This window comes from Bos taurus, chromosome 23 (assembly GCF_002263795.3).
Source record: "Bos taurus isolate L1 Dominette 01449 registration number 42190680 breed Hereford chromosome 23, ARS-UCD2.0, whole genome shotgun sequence".
Lineage (NCBI taxonomy): Eukaryota > Metazoa > Chordata > Mammalia > Artiodactyla > Bovidae > Bos > Bos taurus.
In genome coordinates, this window is record NC_037350.1 from 10,734,558 (window position 1) to 10,757,787 (window position 23,230).

A 23,230-nucleotide genomic window follows, 5' to 3' on the forward strand; every position below is an offset into this window, starting at 1 on the left:
CTCCTCTGTTAAATAGAGCCAATAATAATAATAACAATGATGCTGCAGCTACCTCTATCATGGGGTTGCTGTGAGGATTAAATGAGTTACAACGGTAAATGCTTAGATCAGTGCCAGGGTCCATCACTGTTAGCTAAGTGTTTGCTATTAGCGTTACTACTGCTGTTATTGAGGTTTTTGTTACCTCCCTGAATTGAAAGGGAGCTCTGGCCATAGACAGTATCTAGTCCCCTTCTGTGTCACCAGCATCCATCCCCCAGCACAGAGCAGGTTGAGTTAAAGTTATGTGGAGGCTCATGTCAAGATGCTCTGAAGAAGATCATCCTGAACATTCAGAGATGAACTGTCATTCCCAGCTGGTGTTAAGATGTTTAACAGGCTGAGGTTGCTCAAAAATAGACTGAGCACTCAGGCAGGGCCGCGTGGGCGTGGTGGCTGGGGCCGCATGCCCTGTGGGTGGTGTGGGTCAATCATCGGGGGACACCCTCAGATTCCATGATACCCATCTCCTCCTTTCCCAGGGGCCCTCAGCCTGGGCAGCCACCTGGCAAGGGAGGAGCAGGCATCACCCCTACCCCTACACTTTTCAAATGGGGACCCGTGCACAGCCCCCTCTTCCTAAGTGAGAGCGTTTCTGGGACTCCTCCTGCCTGGCCATCCTGCCCTTCCTGGGACATGCAGAAGGCCCCGGCAAGCCTTGATGCAAATAGTGCTCAATTTCCTGGGCTAAAATTACATCTTGAGTCAATTTTCATAAAGTGCAGTGACAGATTTAGGTGCTGGGAAGATGGAGCTTTCTCAGAAGGCATTAAAATGACCCAAACAGTTAAAATCAGCTGGAACTCAACAGCCAGGAAGGAGCTGCGAGAGCAGCTTTCATCCTTCTGCGGCCTTATGCAAACAGGGGGTCTGGACCCTGCCTGGAGAAACTGCTGTGCCTGCACTTGATACCCTCCAGCCATGGCACGAGTAGCTCTCAGCCAAAATCCAAGCTCATGCAGAGGCATTTTGCAATGAAATGTGGAGCCATGCGAATGGGTTTGTGTTTACCAGGGAAAGCAGTCTTCCATAGCAGGGGCCACTCCATCGAGGTGGGTCTGGATTATTCTTTAACCTCTCCATTCCTGATATTTTCCTCTGCAGGTCACACAAAGAATCAGGCAAAGCAGTAGGGCCTTCGATGTGTTTGAGGGAAACGTCCCTTCTCTAGAAGTAGCTTGAAGCCTGTGTCCCAAGGTAGCCCATTGACAGAGCTCTGCCACCCTTGCCCCTGAAGGCTGGACATGGTGCTGACGGATCCTATAAACAGGATCAGCCTCCTCTCTGACATTCTGACCCTATGAGCCAAGCGCCAAGCAGTCCTCAGTCTGATGGTCATGAGCTCCCTTCAGCTGCCTCTCCCTGTATCTTACCCACAACACCCCCTGAATGCCAACCTCATGCATTCGCTCGCTGTCCGTCTGGGTAGTCTCTGTCTGCCCCTCTGGATGCACTTCCAGCCCTTCCCCACCCTGCTCTGTGCCTGGAAGGCCAACCTGTCTGGACTGGATCCGCAGCCCCTGCCCCGAGTCTCCCAGGAGGTTCCCCCAAAGGGAGGTGAAGGCAGGAGAGCAGAGGGTGGGGAGAGCGAGGGTGGCCGGGCTGACCTCACACCTCCACTGAGGGCCCTGCCCTGGGGTTCCAGGAACCACCCCGGCCTTCTCCTTACCGCCTCAGGCCTGGAGAGGTCCCACTGTTGCCAGCCTCTGCGATTCACCAGCCCTCGTTGGTTTCCTTGAGCCCCGCACACTCCTTTATAAATAGCCTTTTATCATATGTCTCGACCACCCAAGACCTAGACTGGCCTGCTTACTCCCGTCCCCTCCAAGCCTGTGCTTTCACCTCCATCTTTGTTGTTGGGTCCTTGCAAGCACCACGTCTCCCCGCTTCACTGAAACCCAGCTTCACTCAGCTCCCCCAAGTGGACGCTCCCGCTGCGCTGGGGTCGAGCACCCCAATTCCAACAGCCGAGGCCAGTCCCCCTCCTCTACAGGACGAGGAGGGTGAGCCTGCTGGGCCCCAAAGTTCCTTCCAACCCACCGTCTCCTCTGATCCCTGTCAAGCACCCCTCAGACAGGTGACTGGTGTTTAGGTTCCAATTGCATTTAAAAACCAGAATGACACCCTGACTGTAACGTTCTCTCCTCTGAACTCCCATTCTGTTCTCATCAATACCTCTCATCACATCCTCCTTCCACATTATTCATGCACGGGGATCTCCCCTTCCAGGCTGAACACTCCCCGTTCCATCTGTGTTTTCGGTGAAATTCTTCTTTTGGCCTGTCTCCCTCTTTCCCTCAGCACCTCATGGATGCTTCCTATTGTAAATATTGACTGAAGAGGGACCAGTAAGGCCCAACAATCTGGCCGATGCTGTACAATAATATTTACTGAACGACGACTACACAGCAGGCACATTATAGCCACCTTGCCCTACAATCATCACAGGCCTGGGGGGTCGGTGTTATCCCCGTATTATCTCCATGTGTGGAAACACAGAGGCTAAGAAATTTGTTCCAGAAAGGGCTGGAGCCAGGAGTGAACGCACAGGTGTATCTGACTCCAAGGCCTGTCTCCTTTCCTCTGTTTCATCCTGTGGTGTGTGTGATAACAAGATGCAACGTGGGCACTTTCCTATCAGTTCAATCCTGTCGGTCCAATGGGTAAGACTCCGTGCTTCAGTGCACGGGTTCAGTCCCTGGGTGGGGAATTACTATCCTGCATGCCCCAAGCATGGCCAAAAATTAAAAAAAAAAGATGCAACGTGGACAACTGGGGACCCTGACCCAAAAGAGACAAGCCTCATTACAGAGTGGATTAAGGGTTCGTGGAGCAGCGTTCTTCCAAAGAGGCCCGTCCAGACTTTCCTGAATGAATCACTGAGATGTTAGGACACTCCTGCTCTCTGTGAAGCTCCGCCAAAGGCCTCAAAAGTAATGAGTTAATTTAGGCTAAACATTTCCTCTGCAATCTGGTTTAGACTTTAACTGGTTTAGAGTCTTGGAGAGGGCAAAAAAAGTCAACAATAGCCCAGTCCCTGGGGAAATATTGCCCACACATTTTATGGATAAAATTTATCCACTTCGGCCACTTGCTTCTGCCAGATCTGAAGGAGGGAGGAGCAGGGAGCAGGACAGGTGATGTTCCGGCCAGTCCACCAAAGAGGAAGCGGTTCATGACTTCCTCCAGACTGAAGACTGAAGCTTTACTGGCCTGGCAGTCCCTCATTCTCATCAAGCCACCGGGGAGCCCCACCCCTGCGGGCTCTTGGCTTTTGACTTTTTCTTCTTGTGCCCCATTCCCTTCCTTCCCTCTCGGCAGGCCCTGGGGGCTAGACCTGTGTCCCTCTGCTCTTTGAAGCTGCCTCTGTCCCGTTAGATAGAGCGCCTGCCTCTCTCAGTGGAGACCCCAGGCCAAGTCTCTATTCAGAGCCCCGGGCCTCCTCCCTCCCTGTGAAGGGCACAGGTGGGGCTGCCAAGGTCAAACCCCTCTCATCCCATCCTGGATCCTCTTCTGATCGCCAGGAGCAAGCTCAGTGTGCACAATACAAAGACCATGGGAAACCACCTCCGGATAAATTCACCCCCACCTCCTCATGGAGGTTCCACCCCTTCAACCATGGAAGAAAACATTCTTCACCTCCCAGACTTTCACGCCATCCTTGTTTGGCCAGATCCTCTTCTCCAAGAGTAAGGAGGTCTGCTCCTTCTTTGTTCAGACAGGAGCCAGGGGCTACCAGGACCCTCCCCCTTGGCCTGTTCCCCCTTTTATCCTCTGCATCTGAAAACCAGCTGGCATGGAAGGTGTGAGGGAAGAAGGAAGCAGAGTTAGGAAGGGGACAAAAGCTGCCACATCCTTGCTGGCCTCTGTCACCCACCTCTTTTTCCTAATCCAGTCACTCCTGCAACAGCCATTTGTTAACACCTACTGGTTTTATGGTTTATAGTGAAAAATGATAGGGAGGCAGGACTTCCCTGGGCGTCCAGCAGTTAAGACCCTGAGCTTCCAAAGCAAGGGGTGTGGGCTTGATCCCTGTTTGGGGAACTGAGATCACACACGCTGTGGGGTGTTGGCAGGGAGGAAAGTGGTAGGGAGGCAGAATTAAGCAGGAAAGTGCATATGTGCTGGAGAGGGTGAAATGTTAGAGTGGGTAGCCAAGGGAAGGCCTTGATGGGGTGATGTCTGAGTCCAGATTTGAGGGAATTGTGGAGGGGGCCACATGAACATCTGGGAAAAGAGCATCCCGAGAGAAGGAACAGCAAGTGCAAAGACCCTGAGGCAGGAGGAGGCAGGCATGGCTGGAGTGGAGTGATGGAGGGGATGGGCAGCAGGCGATGGGTCAGACAGCTCAAGGAAGTCAGACCCCATGGGGCTTGGTGGGCCACCAAAGAGACTGTGGTGTTGCAAGAGCTGCTGGAGGGCTCTGACTAGAGGAGGGACAGGGTTTGTCTTGGGTTTTAATAGGATTCCTCTGGCCTTTGGGTGAGGAATAGACTAAAGGTATCTAGCACCCACCCACTAAAAGTCTCTGTGATTCTTGACAGTGAGCCCTTCAAGTCTGCCCTCTCCTTAGAGCCCCTGTCACCAGGGGCAAAAGACACTTGGACTCTGGTGGGACAACGGAATTGAAACAAGGCTGGAAACATGGTCATCCTGAGTTATGGCAGAGCTTGGAAGTCAGACTAAGGAGTTGGGAGTTGATTCAAAGCAGAGGGGAGTCACCTAACTAAAGCCACACTCACTCACGTTAGTCAAAAACCCCAGGAAAGCCACTGTGGCGGCGACTCAGTGCTAGATGCTGTACCCACGCCTCAGGCCACGACCCTGGTGGGCAGGGACTCCCTGTCTCCCCAGTCAGACGGGGGCTCCCTGAGGACAGGAACTTTCTCACCACCTCCAGTCTCTTCTTGCATCAGCAGGGCTAAGACTCTGCATGCCTTACTATCCTCGGGAGCTGAGATGCTGGAGTTGGTAATAAGTTACCAGGTGGGAGGACTCCAGAGTTAGATGAACAGACGGACAGACCATCAGGGACAGGCTGGCGTTTCCAGGGTGGGAGCGGGGCTGTACCTACCTCCCGCCACTGCTTGTTCTCCATCCCTTGAGTATACATGACGCATACTGTGAGGAGAGGAGAGAAAAACGGGTTAACGCTCCAGGCCAAGAGAAGGATGTGCGCCCCAGATGGGGAGGGCTCTGGGGGGTCAAGCACCTCAGGACACTCCATCTTGGTTAGCCTTGTTGGGTCTGGGTTGGGGCGAGGTCAGCTTGGAGTAGGGGGCCTAGAATATAGGGGTCTGGGAGGAGGGTCAGGGCCACTGGAGTCTCGGCCAGAGCAAGTGTGAAGTGTGAGGCGGGTGGACAGGTGGGCCTGAAGGAGGACTGAGCGGCAGAGATGTGGCAGGAAGCGGATATCTGAGACTTGCCTGTCTCTTTAGAGCCCAAGGTGGCCTCAGGAGGCCTATTGTTACCATCAGCCCCACTTTCCTGATGGGGAAACTGAGGATCAGAGGAGGCCAATGACCTGTCTGAGGTCATATACTTGAGCAGCATTGCTTAGAGCTAGAACCCTGGGCTCCAAAACCAGTGCGCATGCCCTTAGGCCACAGACATTGCACTGGTTTCCCTGGGACTGAGACCTTCTGGCCCCAAACACCCTGAGCCCTCCCCACTCGCTTGGTTGTGTTGAGGTTTCACATCCTCCCGCCCCACCAGTTCTCTTCCTGCAGAAGGCGTCGGTGAAACATCAGACAGCCTTGATGTACGGGAACAGTGCCTTGTACATAGCAAGCACTCAGTACTGGCTCCCATGTCGGCCAAGGTAGTAGTCTTAATGCCATTGTTAACAAAGGAAACCATAAACAAAACAAAAGGGCAACCTGTGGCCTGGGAGAAAATATTTGCAAATGATGCAACCCAACAGGGCTTAATTTCCAAAATATACAAACAGCTCATGCAGCTCAATAACAAACCAAACAAGCAACCCAATCAAAAACTGAGCAGAAGATCTAGATAGACATTTCTCCACAGAAGACATACAGATGGCCAATAGGAATACGACAAGATGCTCAACACTGCTTATTATTGGAGAAACGCGAATCAAAACTACAGTGAGGTGTCACCTCACACCAGTCAGAATGGACATCACAAAAACATCTACAAGTACCAAGTGCTGGAGAAGTTGTGGAGAAAAGGGAACCTTCCCACACTGTTGGTAGGAATGTAACTTGGTGCAGCCACCATGGAAAACAGTACGGAGGTTTCTTAAAAAATAAAAACAGAGTTGATGTAAGATCCTGCAATCCCACTCCTGGGAATATATCTGGAGAAAACTCCAATTTGAAAAGACACATGCACGCCAGTACATGTACTACAGCACCAATTACAACAGCCAAGACATGGATACAACCTAAATGTCCACGGACAGGGGAATGCATAAAGATGTGGTCCGTATATTCAATGGACTATGACTCAGCCATAAAAAAGAATGAAATTTTGCCATTTGCAGCAACATAGAGATGGTCCTACTGAGTGAAGTAAGCCAAGCGGAGAAAGACATATATCATATGATAATATTTATATGTGGAATCTAAAAAATTATACAAATGAATTTATTTCCAAAACAGAAATAGACTTACAGACACAGAAAACAAATTTATGGTTACCAAAGGGGAAAGGTGGTGGGGAGGGATAAATTAGGAGTTGGGGATTACTACTATATATTAAATAGATGAACAACAAGGTCTTACTGTAGAGCACAGCGAAGTATATTCACTATCTTATAATAAAATATGGAAAAGAACAAAATACACCAAACACAATACAGTTGTTATTGTTGCTACTGTTACTACTGTCAGAGCAGGACTTACGTGGGTCAGACTTGGAGAACATGTCTTTGTCCAAAAGGTTCCTGAAAGACGGGGAGAGAGCAGGAGTTAGCACAGCCCCGGGATCTCAGGGGATTCGGGCTGTTACTGAGACCCAGAGGCAGCCTCAGGCTTGGCTTCAGGCAAACAGGAAGCAGGAGGCTCCTTCTGCATGATTTCAGTTCAGTTCAGTCGCTCAGTCGTGTCCGACTCTTTGAGACCCCATGAATTGCAGCACGCTAGGCCACCCTGTCCATCACCAACTCCCAGAGTGGTTTAGTAGGGCTCATTAGAGCTGGGTGGGCCCACGAGGTTGCTCAGCTCAGCCTTCCTAGGGTGCTTGGTGCTCCCTACCTCTCACCCCCACCACCACGCACTCCTGTGGACCTCGATACCCTAGCTTGCACAGCACCTCGCTCTTGGGCCAAATCCCAACTTGCCCAATGTCCTAAAAATTCTGTTCTAGAAATTCTCCTTTTACCACTTCTCTGTCTCTGAAAAAATAAAACGAAATCAAGCCATCAAAAACTTCTCCATTCACTGTTCCATTCTCCCAGAGCTCTACTTAGAGCCAGTTGACTCTATTATCTCCCCTGTGCCTATGGATTAATTAATGACACCTCCCAGGAGATGCAGACTCATTGGAACAGGGTCCTTCGGTGATCAAGATCAGAGCTCACACATGGCCCTAACAATCAGACTTGAAGTCACGCAGTAAGATGATGGACACAACAGGGGATTCCGCGGTGCTCTCCAGGGTTCACTCCCTGGTTGGGGAACGAAGCTTCTGCCAGCAACGTGACATGGTCCACAACAACAAAAACAGATGATGGACCCAGTGTTTGGGGGCAGAGAGGCAGGTGTGGATCCCCTTCCCTCCCTGCCTATGTGCGATCACAGCTCCCACTCACTGAGCCCCATGCGCCGCGCTCAGAGCTGGGCAAATATTAGCTCCCAGTCCTCTCAGGGTCCTGCAAGGTCGGTGCTGGGGAGGCAGGATCCCATCTAACAGGGGCAACTGGGCAAGGATGTGCCCTGCACGTCTGGCGTCCCTCTCTGCACAGTGACCTGCAGCCGTCCTTGTGCAGGACACAACACGGCCCGATGGAAACTTGGTCTCCAGCCGGGAAGTGACTCCACCTCTCTGGGCCGGTTTCCTCATCTGTACGATAGAGAGGCTCGGCCTTCCCTCCCTCCTCAACCCTCAGAGTTCCCGTCCGCACCCCCAGTTCCTCCTGCTTCTCTTCCAAGGGCTCTCCCAGGTGGACAGGGTTGCAAATAACCAGGGAGTTGACACTCCCTGGAGCAGCCTTCAGCCAATGATGGGCAGGAGTTGGGGCATCAATGCCCAGTTTCCTCACTCCCCCGCCAGGGCTCGCTCTGTGTCCCACACAGCCCCCCAGAGGGGCCCGCCAGGAGACCTGCTCCTTGAAGACCCTTGTTGACTTGGGCAAGGTGTTCATTGTTGAAGGGGCTTCCTGTAAGGCCCCCCCACCCCGCCCACCTGTTGGTGCTACTGACTCTTTCCTACACTGCCCTAGAGTCCCGCTCTGCCCTTGCCAACCACCTCACCCATGTCCCACCTCCCTCTCAGATGTCCCTGGGGGTCTTGTCATCCCCCTTCTCCACTCCCATGCCCCACTCCCCCACAACAGACCCCTTGTACCCTTTCCCCAGAGAGGAGAAGCCACAGACGCAGGGCTATGTGGCTTCCTGCCAGCCAACTCCCAGTATCAGAGCCGGATTATCTGTGATCAGATAACAGATAAGCCTTCAGGATTATCCCTTCACCTTCTCCCTGAGGAGGGGGAGACTGAGGCCCAGGGAGGGACAGGGCATGGCCAGCAGTGGTAGAGCCAGAGAGGTCCAGAAGGAGACCTTCCCCCAAGTCACCAACACTGAAGCCATCAGCAGAGACAGCCTGTCTGGACACCTTGACCCACAGCCAGCCCCACCACCCACACCCCTCACTCTGAGGTGGGAGCCCAAGACCAACAGACAGACTGACAGACGCAGCAGCCTCCTGGTGACGGCACACAGCACGCTCTGCTTCCGGGGAGGCCCAGACTGCGCTGGTCCATCAGTCCAGTTCCGGTTCCCAACAGACTCCCATCCTCTGCTCCAGTCTCTTCACTCAGGGGTCTCTCCCCGAAGGTAGCTACCCTGCTAGCCCTCTGGGACCCCAAAGGCACAGAAACCCTATGTTGCCTCCACTGCCCCTCTACCAGACCTGCTCCCAGCAGCTGTCACTTTGGAAACCATGTGATAAACCTCCCAGCCCTCTGCAGTGAGCATCAGCTGAAACGACACAAACAGGCAGCTCTGAAAAGCAGGCAGGAGGAGCCACAGGTAAGACATTCCCTATTTTGGCTCAGAGGTTAAAGCGTCTGCCTCCAATGCGGGAGACCTGGGCTCTATCCCTGGGTTGGGGAAGATCCCCTGGAGAAGGAAATGGCAACCCAGTCTAGTACTCTTGCCTGGAGAATCCCATGGACGGAGGAGCCTGGTAGGCTACATTCCACAGGGTCGCAAAGAGTCGGACACGACTGAGCGACTTCACTTTCACTTTCTTTCACACTGAGGTGGGCTGATCTGTTCCCAGGTGGACCCTCCCCTCCTCAGTGTGCTAGATTCAGGGCAGGAGCGTTGGTCTGGAATTACACAAAATGCCTAAATTCCAAAGATGACTCTGCAGCGGTAGAACCTGAGGCGTGGCGAGAAGCTGGAAAGTCATAAAGAAGGTTGAGGGATGGGGGAGTAGGGGGACTCTTCTTCTCAAGCAAGTGCTAAGGTTCATCTTTGAATTCTATAATGAAGTTCTGTAATTACATAAAATCCTAGAATGTTCAAGCAAGAAGGGACTTCAGAGGTCACCTTTTCTAATTCCTTTGTAAATCAGGAGTGTGAGACTCGGAGAGAAGGCAACTGACTTCTAGGTATCCTTCAAGTTTAGTTGGAACTCAGGTTCAGTCATGTCTAGGTGAGAGAGAGAGTGAAACTGGATTCCAGCCTAGATATGGGCATGTATGTGTATGTATGTGTGTGTGTGTGTGTCTGTGTGTGTGTGTGTGTGTGTGTACGCGCGCGTGCGCATGCACGTGAAAGAAAGAGAAAGTGACTGAGAGAAAGAGACACAGATATGGAGTTTTACCTTCCAAGAGAAGCAGATGGGGCCTGTCTGGGCGATGGGGATTCTCCTGGTGAGCACACCCGGTTGGACTAAGAAATAGAACCCAGCCACCTAGCTTCGGTGGCTCCCTGCCCAGTAGCCTTGGACTCTCATTGAGACTTAGGGTCATCCTGGCCATGGCCCGGAGGGTAATGCAAACCTGCTTCCCTCTGTTCTGTTGAGATTATCCTTACCCTCCTTCCAGAAGCATTCCTATTTGTCCTAAACTCTGCCTTCCCTGGACAGACACTGACCAACAACTATTTCCTCAGAGCTTTCTCTGGCCTGTACTGTGCCATTCTCTGGCTTGTAGGACCCATAACCATACTCGGCGCACCCTGGACTGCAAAATCAGGGTGCCTCTGTCTCCCGCATTCCAAAGGGTTGCAAAGAGTTGGACACAACTGAAGTCACTTAGCGCACACACACACTGTCTCTCACACGGGGCAGCGACCCCAGCGCTGCTCCAGGCCGACCCAGCACTGGACTCAGAGTAGGGCCCTGGCAAATTGAGTGGATGAAGGAAAACCAAAAGGAATGGCCAGACGGGTGAGCGAGACTCTTGTCTCCCCACAGGGTCATGCTCAGGGTCGGCCCCTGTACTTCCACTTAGCTGCAGAGCCTGATGGTTAAGTGTGTGGGCTGCAGTCACACGAACTCAGTTCACATCCCCCCTCTGAACAAGTTACTTGCCTTCCTTGTGCCTCCGTTTCCCCATCTGTAAAATGGAGTTATAAATAGCTCCTCCTTTAGAACCGCTGTGAAGCCCTGGGACATGGTGAGGCTCATCAGACAGTTTAGTCATCATCAGCCTGGTGCTGAGCACAGCGGTCACTCTCCTGGTGAGCACTCAGGTTCACTTGATGACAAAGAAGAGACAGGAGGAGCAACACAAGCCACTTCTACACTTAGAGGTCCAGGGAAGCCCATCCCATCATCTACATTCCCAGTTTCCCACTGGGGCTGATGCACTGAGACCCCAAGGCTCAGGCATGGTGAGTGACTTGCCCACAGGCCCAGGGGTAGTAAGAACCCATGGGGTAAAATAAAAAAAACCAGATCCTCTACCATGAAGCAGGGCTCAATCTGCAAGGACATAAAGAGACCAGACCACAAGTGCTTTTCTCCAGTCTTTGGAGAACTCAAAGAGACTTTCTTTCCAACAGGCAAAATATATTTTTTCCCCCAAAGCATAAAATACTTCAGCTGTCCAAGCTGCAACCTAAAGCTTGGCTTCTTTTGTTCCTTAAATCAAGGTCAGGGAGCCGAGGCCAATGCTCTTTTCCTCACTGCTCTCCCCTCAGAATAATTTCTGAAACAGCTGCAGGAAGAATGACCATGCACTGGGCGGTGAGGGGAGAAGACCCCAGCAAAGACAGAAAGGCCAAAATGAGAATTCCTGCCAAGTACTAAAGGACAGAGCCGGAGGGTGACACCCTGAGGAAGGGCTTAAAAGACTCAGAATAGAAGGTGAGGCTCTGTAGTCAGAAAGAGGAAGAGACATAGGGAGTCTCAGTCTGAGGAAAACAGCAATGCCGCCAGGAAGCTACAATCTGAGAGGGGGACACAGCCCTGCGCTCAGGAAGCCCCATCCGAGGGGAAACAGTCTTGCCTCAACCAGTCTGAATTTGAGAGGAAGCACAGCCTTCCCTCAGGCAGATCAGATCTGAGAGGAGACAGAGCCAGGTCCTCAGGGAGCCCCAGTCTGAGGGGACACAGCCCTGCCTCAGGGAGCCCCAGTCTGAGGGGAGACACGGCCCTGCCCTCGGGGAGCCCCAGTCTGAGGGGAGACACGGCCCTGCCTCAGAGAACCCCAGTCTGAGGGGAGACACAGCCCTGCCCTCAACCAGCCCTATTTGAGCAGAGACACAGTCCTACCCTTAGGGAGCCCCAATCTGAAGGGAGACATAGCCGTCCCTCAAGGAGCCTGAATTTGAGAGGAAACACAGCCTTGTCTACTGGAGACCAAATCTCAGAGGATACTGGACCCTGCATCAGGGGCCCCAGTCTGAGGGGAGACACAGCCCTGCCCTCGGGGAGCCCCAGTCTGAGGGGGTGGGTACATTTCCTCTGAGCTAAATTGCTGGGTGAACTGATTATCACATCTTCAATCTTTAAACAAAGTCTATGGGCTTCCCAGGTGTCTCAGTGGTAAAGAATTGGCCTGCCAATGCAGGAGACCCAGGAGATGTGGGTTTGATCCCTGGGTCAGGAAGATCTACTGGAGGAGGAAATGGCACCCCACTTCAGTATTCTTGCCTGGAGAATCCCCATGGACAGAGGAGCCTGGCGGGTTACAGTCCATAGGGTCGCAAAGAGTCAGACACAACTGAGTGACTGAGCATGCATGCAAACAAAGCCCATACATGCTCCATGGATTTACTAGCAATGACTCTTGATACAGAATAAGGAAACACTCCAAGAAGATGTATCTCAGCTTTTCTTGACTGTAGGTCCCTAATTGAGGTCCATGAACCCCTTTAAACTATTAGCAAAATGTGGCATATTGATCTGTATGGACGCATTCTTCTTCTGGAGAGTTTTTATCACATTCTCAAAGAGGTTCATGAGGTTCAAAAGACCAAGGAAATATGGTTTAGTTTCTTTCCAACAGCGTCCTTAAGCATCCCTGCAACCTCGGGCAAAAAGCTGGTGGTGATGAACATATAACTTGCATCTTCAATGCTGGGTCCAGAACCCAGCTCTTCCCGTGTATCTAGGACCTCACTTAGTCTGCCTGTGCCTCGGTATCCCCATCTGTAAAGTGGGAGAAATCATAGCCCCTCTTTCCTACAAGTTTTCTAAGAATTAAAACTCATCCATGCAACACAGAACAGTGTCCCGCACACAGTAATTTGCTATTCAGTGCCTGGCATACAATGTTATTGTTGCTCAGTTGCTCGGTCATATCCAACTCTTCCCAACCCCACGGACTGCAGCACAGCAGGCTCCCCTGATCTTCAGCATCTCCCAGAGTTTGCTCAAACTCATGTCCATTGAGTCAGTGATTGCCATCCAACCATCTCATCCTCTTTCATCCCCTTCTCCTCACATCCTCAATCTTTCCCAGCATCAGGGTCTTTTCCAATGAGTTGGCTCTTTGCATCAGGTGGCCGAAGTATTGGAGCTTCAGCTGCAGCATCAGTCCTTCCAATGAATATTCAGGGTTGATTTCCTTTAGGATTGACTGGTTTGATCTCCTTGCGGTCCAAGGGACTCTCAAGAGTCTTCTCCAACACCACAATTTGAAAGCACCAATTCTTCAGTGTTCAGCCTTCTTTATGGTCCAACTCTCACAACCATACATGACTGCTGGAAAAACCATAGCTTTGACTACATGGACCTTTGTGGGCAAAGTGATATCTGTGCTTTTTAATATGCTAGCACACAATAAGTGCTCACAAAAGCCCTGTGGAGGATAAGGTGTCTTGTAGGGACTCCTTGTGTTCTCCCCTCTCTGTTCCCTAATTGCTGGGCTTAATTAGGACCGTGAGCACCCACATGTCCTTGGCCCATCACTGCCCATCTCCTTCATTGAGGAGAACAGACTGAGGACAACTGAGTCACTATCAGGGAGAAACAGGAATCCTAAAGAGGCTGGAGAGACCCCAGAGCTTGAGGGGCCTGCTAGAAGCACCTATTTCTCTATGGAACAATTCAACACCAAACATCTGGTCAACCCCCAGTAGGCAGCGGGTGCGAGAGGGCCACATTAACCATGGATATGTGTGCATGCTTAGTCTCTCAGTTGTATCTGACTCTTTGCGACCCCATGAACTGTAGCCTGCCAGGGTCCTCTGTCCATGGGGATTCTCCAGATAAGAATATTGGAGTGGCCATGCCCTCCTCCAGGGGGCCTTCCCAACCCAGAGATCAAACCCAGGTCTCCTGCATTGCAGGCAGCTTCTTTACCATCTGAGCCACCAGGAAAGACCAAGAATACTGGAGTGGGTAGCTTATCCCTTCTCCAGGGGATCTTTCCGATCCAGGTACCGAAGTGGGGTCTTCTGCATTGCAGGCAGATTCTTTACCAGTTGAGCTACCAGGGAAGCCCAGTCATGGATATAATCCGCACCAAATCCTTTGTTGGGTACTTAACCTATGACACCCTATTCACCCTACGTATCAATGCAGGGAGACAGACACTGTCTCCTTTTATAGGGAAGGGAGCTGGGCCTGAGGGGTGCCAGTGTCCCCCAGCTTAGCTGGAACACTGAGATTGAACTCTGAAGCTGGAGCCCATTCAGAGGTGCTATGGGGAGGCAGGGGTGCCTGTGTTACCAAAACCCTGGGTCTCCCAAATCCCCACCCCAGCCAGCAGTGCCCCTCACATCCTCACTCCCCGATTTCCTGTCCCCTAGCTTCATCAGGGCTGCTCGCAAAGGAACAGCTGAAGAGAACTGGAGGGCTTTCCATCTCTCCCTGCTCTGCTCCCTGTTCTAACAGGCAGAAGTAATCTCAGGAAAGGCAAGGAGGGAGCTGGGGAGGAGAGGGACCTTGGCACTCAGCCCCTGGCACTCGCCCATCTCCCCTTTCAGATCCTGTTCCACACGCCCGTGCACTGTCTCTGTGCCAAGCAACCTCGCCAAGGTCTAAAAAGCAATTTTCACATGGCTTAAAGAGCTCTCCTTCCTGGAGCTATTTGCATTTTTGTTATTATTAATTATTGTAATAATTGTCCCTCCTAAGCTGCGTGACCGAGGAAAAGAGCCTGAGCTCTGCCTCAGATCCATTCAAACTAGAATCTCCATACTGACACATGGTAATTCTGTGACCCTGAACAAGCTACTTAACCTCAGTTTCCTCATCAGTGCATGCAGTCATATACCTGTCCTGTGAAGCTGAGAAGCCAATAGCTTAAAATAGAAATGTAGGCAGCACTTCCTTATGCCCACTCCTGTCCCATTCATCAAATCTTAAAATTTCTCCTATTGGGAACTTCAGTCCTATGCAAGGCCAGCAGAGAGGACTGTGGGAAGACAGAGGGGATATTAGGGGACAGAGGCACTTTGAAATGTTTTGGAATCACTCTAAGTCTTTTTGTCTTGACCAGGAAACTAGCAGAAAAAGACTTTGTCAAGAGTCCAGCCAAGCTCTGCTTAGAAAATCAGTCCCCAGTCACTTAACACTGGCTGTCTACTAAATGCAGGAAAATCTGAGGACCCCAAACTCTAGGCCCCTTTTAGCCTCAGGGATCTCAGGGAACCTATGGATCACTTGGAAAACCTCCTCCTTGTGGCAGAGGCCATGGCTATCCGATCAACAAATATTCCTCACTTTCTTCCTAACAGAATCCACACTGGTTCAGGTATCTGATGCAGCTGCCCTGAAGTCAGAGAAGGTAGGCTCCTGTCCCTTGTTCCTGTTGACTGATTGTGTAACCCCAACAATGTATACACTGAAATATCACCCCTCAATGTGCTGGTATTTGGAGACGAGGTCTTAGGAAATAATTAATGTGGTTTGAGGTCATGAGGGTGGGTCCTTCATGATGGGATTAGTGCCCTTATAGGAAGAGTTGGCTCTAGCTCTCACTTTCTCTTTCTGCCATGTGAGAACAGTGAGAAGGTGGCCATCTGAAGCCAGGAAGAGAGTCCTCACCGGAATGTGACAACCTGATCTTGGACTTTTACCCTTGAGAACTGTGAGAAACAAATTTCTCTTGTTTCAGCCACCCAGTCTATGGTATTTTGTTATACCAGCCCAAACTGGCTAATATATTGGTCTAGGGGTGGACATGAAACCTGGCTCTGGCCACTGAGATAGAAGGGAAAGTCTGCTGAGAAATTTTTGAGAAGGATTGTGCTTTCTAGATTAAAAAAGAACTTTTTAAAGAGAGGTCTTTGGCGCTATGTCTTGCTTCTTGTCTTTGGATGCTGTTGCGATGCCTAGAACAGAGGCAATTATTCCGTAACAATGAGATCCACCTTTTGGATGATGACAAGATAGAAGGGCAGTTGGGTGCTTAGGCAAAGTGAGCAGACAAACCAGAACTGAGAAGACCTTCCTACAGATTCCCTGTGATTTAAGAAAAATAAATGTGTTTTGGGTTTGATCCACTATCAGAATTCCTGTTACTTACAGCCAAAGCATTCCTAACTGAACCTGATTCCTCTGTGCCCCAAAGCTTGTTCTACCTATTCCCCTCACCTCCTCTCCACTCTCTCTCTCCAGTGGCAGGCCATCTCTAGCAATGGTCTTAAGTCTGAGCAGAAAGAACAAGGGGCTGGGAGAGGACAGATGATAAGTTGCTACTTTATAGTCTGGATGCCGTGGAAGGCCAGTTGCCATTCTGTGACCCTCTCTGGCCTCTACTCCCTAGGGATTCCTCTGGGTTTGCCGCTTAGAATCAAAGTCATCACTGAGCAAGAAGGCCTCTTTCATCTCTGGAGATAGAGTACCTACTTCTTGGTTCCATCTACCATGGTTGGAACCCAGGCCCTACTGCAATTCTCATCATTGGACACCCTAATCCTCAATGTGAAGAAGCTCTCAACGTTTTGAAGTCTGAGGAAACTGAATTTGGATCCCTTTTTCTAAAACACATTAACTCTACTGGTTCCTGAACCTGAGCCCTGATCTTCTAATCAGCAAAAAGGGAAAATACTACTATTTAGTTCACAGGGTGGTTATAAGGTTACAAAAGATGCAGTCATTGTGGTAGGCGGAAACTCAAGACGGTCCCCAAGATTCCCATGCCTGCTGTACAAGCCTGCACAATCCCTTCCCCTTGAGTGTGAGTGGGAATATGATTGGATACTCACTCCTGTTACTTTATATTAAGTTGCAGACTCTGGAGAGATTTATCCCACTTGCTTTGAAGAAGCAGGCCGCCATGCTGTGAGAGGCCCACGTGGCTAGGACCCGAGGGTGGCCTATAGGAGCTAAGAGCCCCAATCCGACAACCAAAAAGTACACAGGGCTTTCATCTTATAGCTGCAAGGAATTATACTCTGCCAACAACCTAAATGAGCTTGGCTTGGACCCCAAGCCTCAGATGAGATCATAGCCCCTGCTCACACCTCGATTTCAGCCTGGGGAGACCCAGAGCAGAGAAGCCAGCTGTGCTATATCTGGGCTGCTGACCCTACAGAAACGGTAAGATAATAAATGGCCATTGTTTTAAGCCCTAGGATTGTGGTGATTCGTTATACAGCAATTGAAAACTAATAAAAATCTGAGTTTGGACCAAATTGCTATTTGGGTAGGTTAAAAAACAGTTGTGTATAGGCAACTGCATGTGGTTCAGCCTAATACAGATGTTAAGTGCCTAGCATGTAGTAAGCACTCAATAAATCCCACCGTTATTATTCCCTTGGCTCCTCTAAATGGTATCTTGACATATTCAGTGGCTGGATATGTCTCTTTTCCCCAGCACTGGCTCTAACAGCTGCCACACTGCCCCCAGGCCCCCTCCTTCGCCAAAACCACCCTCGCCCTGGCTGTCAGAAGACAGTGTTCTGAGCCCATTCACACGCCTTCTGAGAGGCTGAGGGCACCGCTCTGGAGCTAGGCTGCCTCTCGAGCCCTGGGGCAGCAAAATGCCAACCTGAACAGAGAGCAGAAAACAACATCTCTGGGGCAGAGGCAACAGCTGCCACCAGTCCCCACATCTGCTGCAGGGGCATGGGCGGCCGCCTGAGAGACCCCAGCAGGGCTAAGCCACCGCCCGCCACTGGGCTGTCCCCTCTTTGCCTCCCCTGCGGGTCTCAGGAATCCCACCATGTAGAACTAACTGTGTGTTGCTTCTGCCAGCAAGACCCCTGGGAAGTGCACAGGTTTCTGTTACATAAAAAATGCAAATTGCCCTTTCTAACCAACACGCTGGTCTGGATCCCTGCATCAGATGAGGCATAGAGAAATAGTGGGGGCCTTGGGAACAGGGCACTGGACAGACGAGGTTTTATGGGTTTTTTTGACAGGTAAGTTTTGATTGGGTCTGCAGGGAGACTACTAAAGTCAGGAATGGTCTGAAACAGACCATCAGAGGAGGGAGAAGCTTGTGGCTCACACTTTCTACGATGTCTGCTGGAATCCGGTTTCACAAACCATTATTCCCAAAACAACTCCTCAGAGTCTCTAAATGCACACTATATGTCGAATATATGTCAATAAAGCTGGGAGTGGGGGAAATAGAACTTCCTAGATGGATCAGATCTCTAAAACCCACGCAAACCAGCTATAAAGACAGATTTTTATTTATTTTCAGGTGTCAAATAATAGGCACATAAATTACTATTCCTGAATTAATCCATTTAATTAATCCATTTAATCCTTCTACTGTGATAAGGATTATTATACTTCCTTTACAGATGAGGAAACCATGGCCCAAGTTAAGTATTTTACCCAGGATCACAGGGATTGAACCCAGGCAGACAGACCCCACAGACTCATGGTCTTAAACGCTGAGCCAGACAACCAGAGGCTTTAAAATCTTTGACCCTGAGTTTACCAAAGGAGGAGAAGGGAGGGACGGAGGATGAAATGGTTAGATGGCATCACTGACTTAATGGACATGAGTTTGAGCAAGCTCCGAGAGATGGTGAAAGATGGGGAAGCCTGGCGTGCTGCAGTCCATGGGGTCACAAAGAGTCGGGCGCGAATGAACAACTGAACATTACCAAAATCGGTAAAAACAGTTATTTGGGAGTAGACAGTAAAGAACCTGCCTGCAATGCAGGAGAACGGGGTTCAATCCCTGGGTAGAAAAGATCCCCTGGAGAAGAGAATGGCAACCCACTCCAGTATTCTTGCCTGGAGAATTCCACGGACAGAGGGGTCTGAGGGACTACAGTCCATGGGGTCACAAAGAGTTGGACATGACTGAGTGATTAACAAAAACACACATACAGAGACTATAGATTAGCCCAAGAAATACCAACACAAAGAACCAGGGGCTGAAACACGTCCACCCCACAGTGTCATCTGCCTTCAGCAGAGGCGTGGGTGGGCGTCCACTGTGATCCTGTGCTGGGGCTCACACTTGTCCCCGTGCCAAGCAGATTGGCTCAGCTAGCAGTGTCCTAGGACAGGCATGGTGCGGGGCCAGTTCCTCCCTCAGGCAACAGCAGAGACCTCCGAGGGCTGCAGGGGTGGCAGGGGCCTTCCTAAGAAGCAGAGAGGGGAGGGAACTAGCTCCCAGGACAGTTTCCAGTTCCTTTGAAACACTGGCCCCTCATCCTGAGATGCCTGCTCCGAAGCCCTCTGGAACTCAGTCAATCAGCACCTTTGCCTGCCCTACTATTCCAGGCCCCTGCCCACTATTCCCTGTCACCTAGATGCTCAGGGCAGGGGCATCCCATAGCCTCCTCCCCCGGGGCTCAGTCAATGCTGACCATGGAATGCAACGGAAGAGGCCAGGACTTCCAGTAATTGGTGGCCATGGAGTATAGAATATGCTGGAGAAAGCCATTCTGTGCAGCTCTCCCTCCTCCCCCTCCTCCTCCTTTTCCTTTCTTCTCTCTCCCTCTCAATCTGTTCTAGAAACTGGATAGTTGGACTTGGTTGAGGGAAAGAGATGGATTGACGATTTCAAGCCCACCCACATTGTGCTCCTTGTCTCCTCTCTGTTCCAGGTGACTCCTCCCTTCACCCCTTCCTACCAGAACCCCATTTTCCCCACCCTCTGGCTTCAGGGAGGGTGAGAGAGCAGGGCCTGGGTCATGCCCCCGTCCCCAGCCTGATATCCCATGAAAAGGAATAAGCACCAGGGTTGATCCCAGAACCACATCCCCCAGGAACTCAACTGCATCCCTGGGTACCACCTAGGCCAAAGGTTTGAGTCTTTGAACACCTCTACTTTCAGAGAGTAAACAGGAGGGGCCAAGTGCTACTGCCTTACAGTAGCTAATCATTGTAGCTATTTATTGAGCACCTACTGTATGTGAAGCAAGTGGAAAGCAGCATGCTGGATGCTTCATGATCCTCTACTCCTGTAAGTTAATTCCTCCAACAGGATTTACTGAGGATCTGCTACATGCCAGCCACACTTCCAAGCACGTGAGCTACCTTGGCAAGTAAGGTTTCTCAATGAATATGGGACCTCCTAGGGCTGCAGGTGGTTTGCACTTGACAAATGGGAGAAATCGAGGCTAAAATTTTGTCCCAGGTGGTGGAGCAGATTCCATCTTAAGGTGTCTGATCCAAAGCCATGGTGCCCTGTGCCCTCTGCCTCCTCTACCTGCCCTGGAAGTAGAGGGTTTGTGAATCTGAGTCAGAGTGGGGACTCCCACTTCCAAAAAGAAAAAAGAGAGAAAAAAAGAAAAAAAACAGTTTACTTTAGGGGAAAAGGAATGAAGTCTATACAACCGAGATGTCTTCAGAGGTTCTGGGTTCAGTATGCGAGAGATCCCCTGGCCCAGGCTGAGTGCTCAGGACTCAGTGGACGCCTGAGGCAGTGATTTGGGTTGGGTGTCCCATGGATGAGAAGGATGGCTGGAAGTGGGGAGCATGAGGCCAGGCTTTTCAGGATGGGGGGCGGAGACATAAACTGGTAGAAATGAAGACTGGGTGAGATCTGATGGAGAAGGTGCCATTCAGAGGCTCTGGGATGAAAAGGACCCTGAGACAGCTCTGACAGGGGCATGACTGAAGGCTGGGCTGGGAAGGAGCCTCAGGCTGTATGCCCGCAGGGGAGGGAAGGGCGGGCTGGGGCAGCTGCGGATGGCTGAGGAAGTGAGACCAGAGCTAACGGGCCATCAGGAATCTCCCAGTGGAGTAATGACAAAATGCAAATGGCCTTGGGAGATGATCCTGACAAAACTGTGTGTGGGACCATGGGGCAGAAACGTGGGAGTCATCACAGGAGCCCCCAGAAGGGCCTTAACACAAGGGGACAGCAATGTTCCACCGCATCAGCTCTTGCTCCTACTCCCCTAACCCCCACTCCTGCTCCCCAATCCTTCCTCTTTCACACCCCAGCCCAGCTCCTCTGGTTCATCTACATACATCTCCCCAGGGCCACAACTTGGGAATACAGGGTTGTGGGGGGTGGGGGCGGGGGGTGCCACGAAGGTGGGTGGAACGTCCGACCAAAGAGAGGCCTAGAAGAGGATGGGGCAGGCGATTTGGGACAAGTGCGCACCCGGGACCCCAGAGATGCTGTTGGTCACTCTGGGCAGGGGAATGGCATCTCCTGCAGAGGTGGGGTCTGCACTGACCACAGTGTTCCTCACAGTCCCCACAAGGCAGTGACCCTAGGCCAGCCGCAGGGTGACTGCACTAGGGGAGATATCCCCCTCTAGCCCACCTGTGCCCCTCACTGCTTGGGGCAGCCTTCCTCTCTGATGGAAGAACCTGCGGGAGACCCAGCTCCGATGCCCTCCCCCCAGTGACTCCCAAAGCCTGTGTAACCTGGCTGAGGATTTAGGGGTGAGAGCCCACAAAAACTCCTCTCCCTCCCCTGCTGGACTCTAAACTTCCACACTCACTGTCCTAGTCCTTTGGCTTAAGATTTTATACCCCAGTTATTGTTTTTTTTAATGGTGTCACTTCGAGTTGTTATCAGTCATCCACAGCTCAGCATGAGTGAGCCAATCTGATCCTTTCCCGAGTCGGTTTTGCTGTTGGAGGTGAAGAAAGGCTTTAGGATCCTGGGGTCTGCAAGGCGGGGGGAGGGAGAGAGAGAGGGTGGGGGAGTTGGGGTGAAGGAGCGGGGAGAAGACAGGGAAGGAGGGCGCAGAAGGCAGAGGCTGGGCACGCCTGGGAAGGATGAGGCAAATCCCTCTCTTCTCCATTTGGGGAGGGGACGATCAGAAACAGACGGCGTGAAGACCCTGCTGTGTTCGTTCACTACCTCCCTCTCCCACCTCGGGCTCCCGGATCCCTACCCCCCGCGTCTTCTTATCTCCTCGCAACATCAGCCCGGTGTGCAAACTTTCCCGGATAAGACCCTGAGCTTGGCTTCCCATTCCGCCTTGGCCACCCGTGGCTGGGCATGGGCTCTTGCCCGACAGGCAGAGGGGCGTCCTGGAGACGAGCACGCTCTGGAAGGGGGCGCACGGAGGTAGACGGGGCTCCGGCTCCAGGGGCGGGGCGGGGGGACCCGGACAGCGGGCGGCTCACCTGCAGGACACGGTGATCTCCACCTTGGTGGCCGGGATGCTGCCCGCCAAGGAGTCGAACTCGCTCAGCGACGCCATGTCCTCGGGCTGTTCCATAGCCCACCGTGCCCCCACCCCAAATTAGTCAATCCCTGCGCGATTCACGCCTCCTCCGGAGCAACGGAAACCCTGGGCTCTCCCCCCAACTCCCGAGCCGGGGCTGGGCGGCAAAGGGAGGAGAGAGGAGAGCGAAGAGGGGGCGTGGGAAGTGAGAGAGGGAAGGGGGCGGAGGGAGCGGGGGCCGAGGAGAGAGGAGGGGGTGCGGGTGACGCCAAGAGGAGGCTGGGGACCCAGTGTTGAGGGGCAAAGCGCTCAGGGAGCTGGGGCGCAGCGGGGAGAGGCGGAGGGGCCCGAAGCGAGGGCGCCGGGAGGAACGCGCGGAGTGGTGGAGAGAGCACCGGGAAAGGGGCGGGGAGCTCGGGGTGGGGGCAGAAGGGGTGCAGGAGAGGGAGAGGGGGTGTGGGGGGTCGAGTGGAGCTAGGGCTGCGGGGGCGGCGGGACTCAGGCAGCGCGGAGCGAACCCGGAGCGCCGGAGCTGCGGCGCCACTCGCTGGGTCTCCGCGCGGGCGGCGGCGAGGCTGGGGACGCGGCTCCAAGCGCAACCTTCTCGGCTCGAGCTCTGGCTCCGGGGCGCCAGGGCTGCGGGAAAATCAAATCTGCCCGAAGCCGCCGCCTCCCGCCACCCGGGGCGGGCAGCTTGCTGGGTCCTTGAGCGCCGGAGGGGGCGCCCGCAGGGGCCGGGGCGGGGCCGCGGGCGGGGTCTGCGCGCGAGTGTGTGTGCGAGCGTGTGAATCTGTGTGTGTGTGTGTGTGTGCGCGTGTGGCGGGCGTGGGGACGCGGTTCCAGATGCTGGGAAGCTAGGGGGTGACGGCTAGAGATGGTCTCGGCCGTGCGCGTCTTCGTCTGCGCCCGCGCTCCACTCCCCACCTCCCGGAGGGTCTCGGTACCCCGGGAGCCAGAGGGGTGTCTGAACCTAGGAGCATCTGTTTGGGAAGGGTCTCTGCGGAGCGGGGGTGGGGAGGGATCTGTGCACAGAGACAGCATCTCCCCCAGAG

At 52.5% G+C, this 23,230-nt stretch overlaps 1 protein-coding gene across 4 annotated transcripts in view; it reads right to left on the reverse strand.

Annotated features, from left to right (window-relative positions):
* Positions 1–22,910, reverse strand: part of CPNE5 (copine 5) — a 103,796-nt gene extending 80,886 nt beyond the window's left edge. Inside the window, exons 1-3 of one of the 4 annotated variants that reach the window (XM_005223321.4) lie at positions 22,138–22,896; positions 6,909–6,949; positions 5,114–5,160 (exon numbers count right to left, since the gene is read on the reverse strand). In XM_005223321.4, coding sequence (XP_005223378.1) covers positions 5,114–5,160; positions 6,909–6,949; positions 22,138–22,232 — 183 coding nt within the window. In that variant the 5' untranslated portion in view covers positions 22,233–22,896. Of the gene's footprint in view, positions 1–5,113; positions 5,161–6,908; positions 6,950–22,137 lie in introns of all 4 variants that reach the window. The other 3 variants (NM_001205639.1, XM_059880270.1, XM_059880271.1) reach the window with 3 other exon arrangements.
* Between the last annotated feature and the right edge of the window lie 320 nt (positions 22,911–23,230).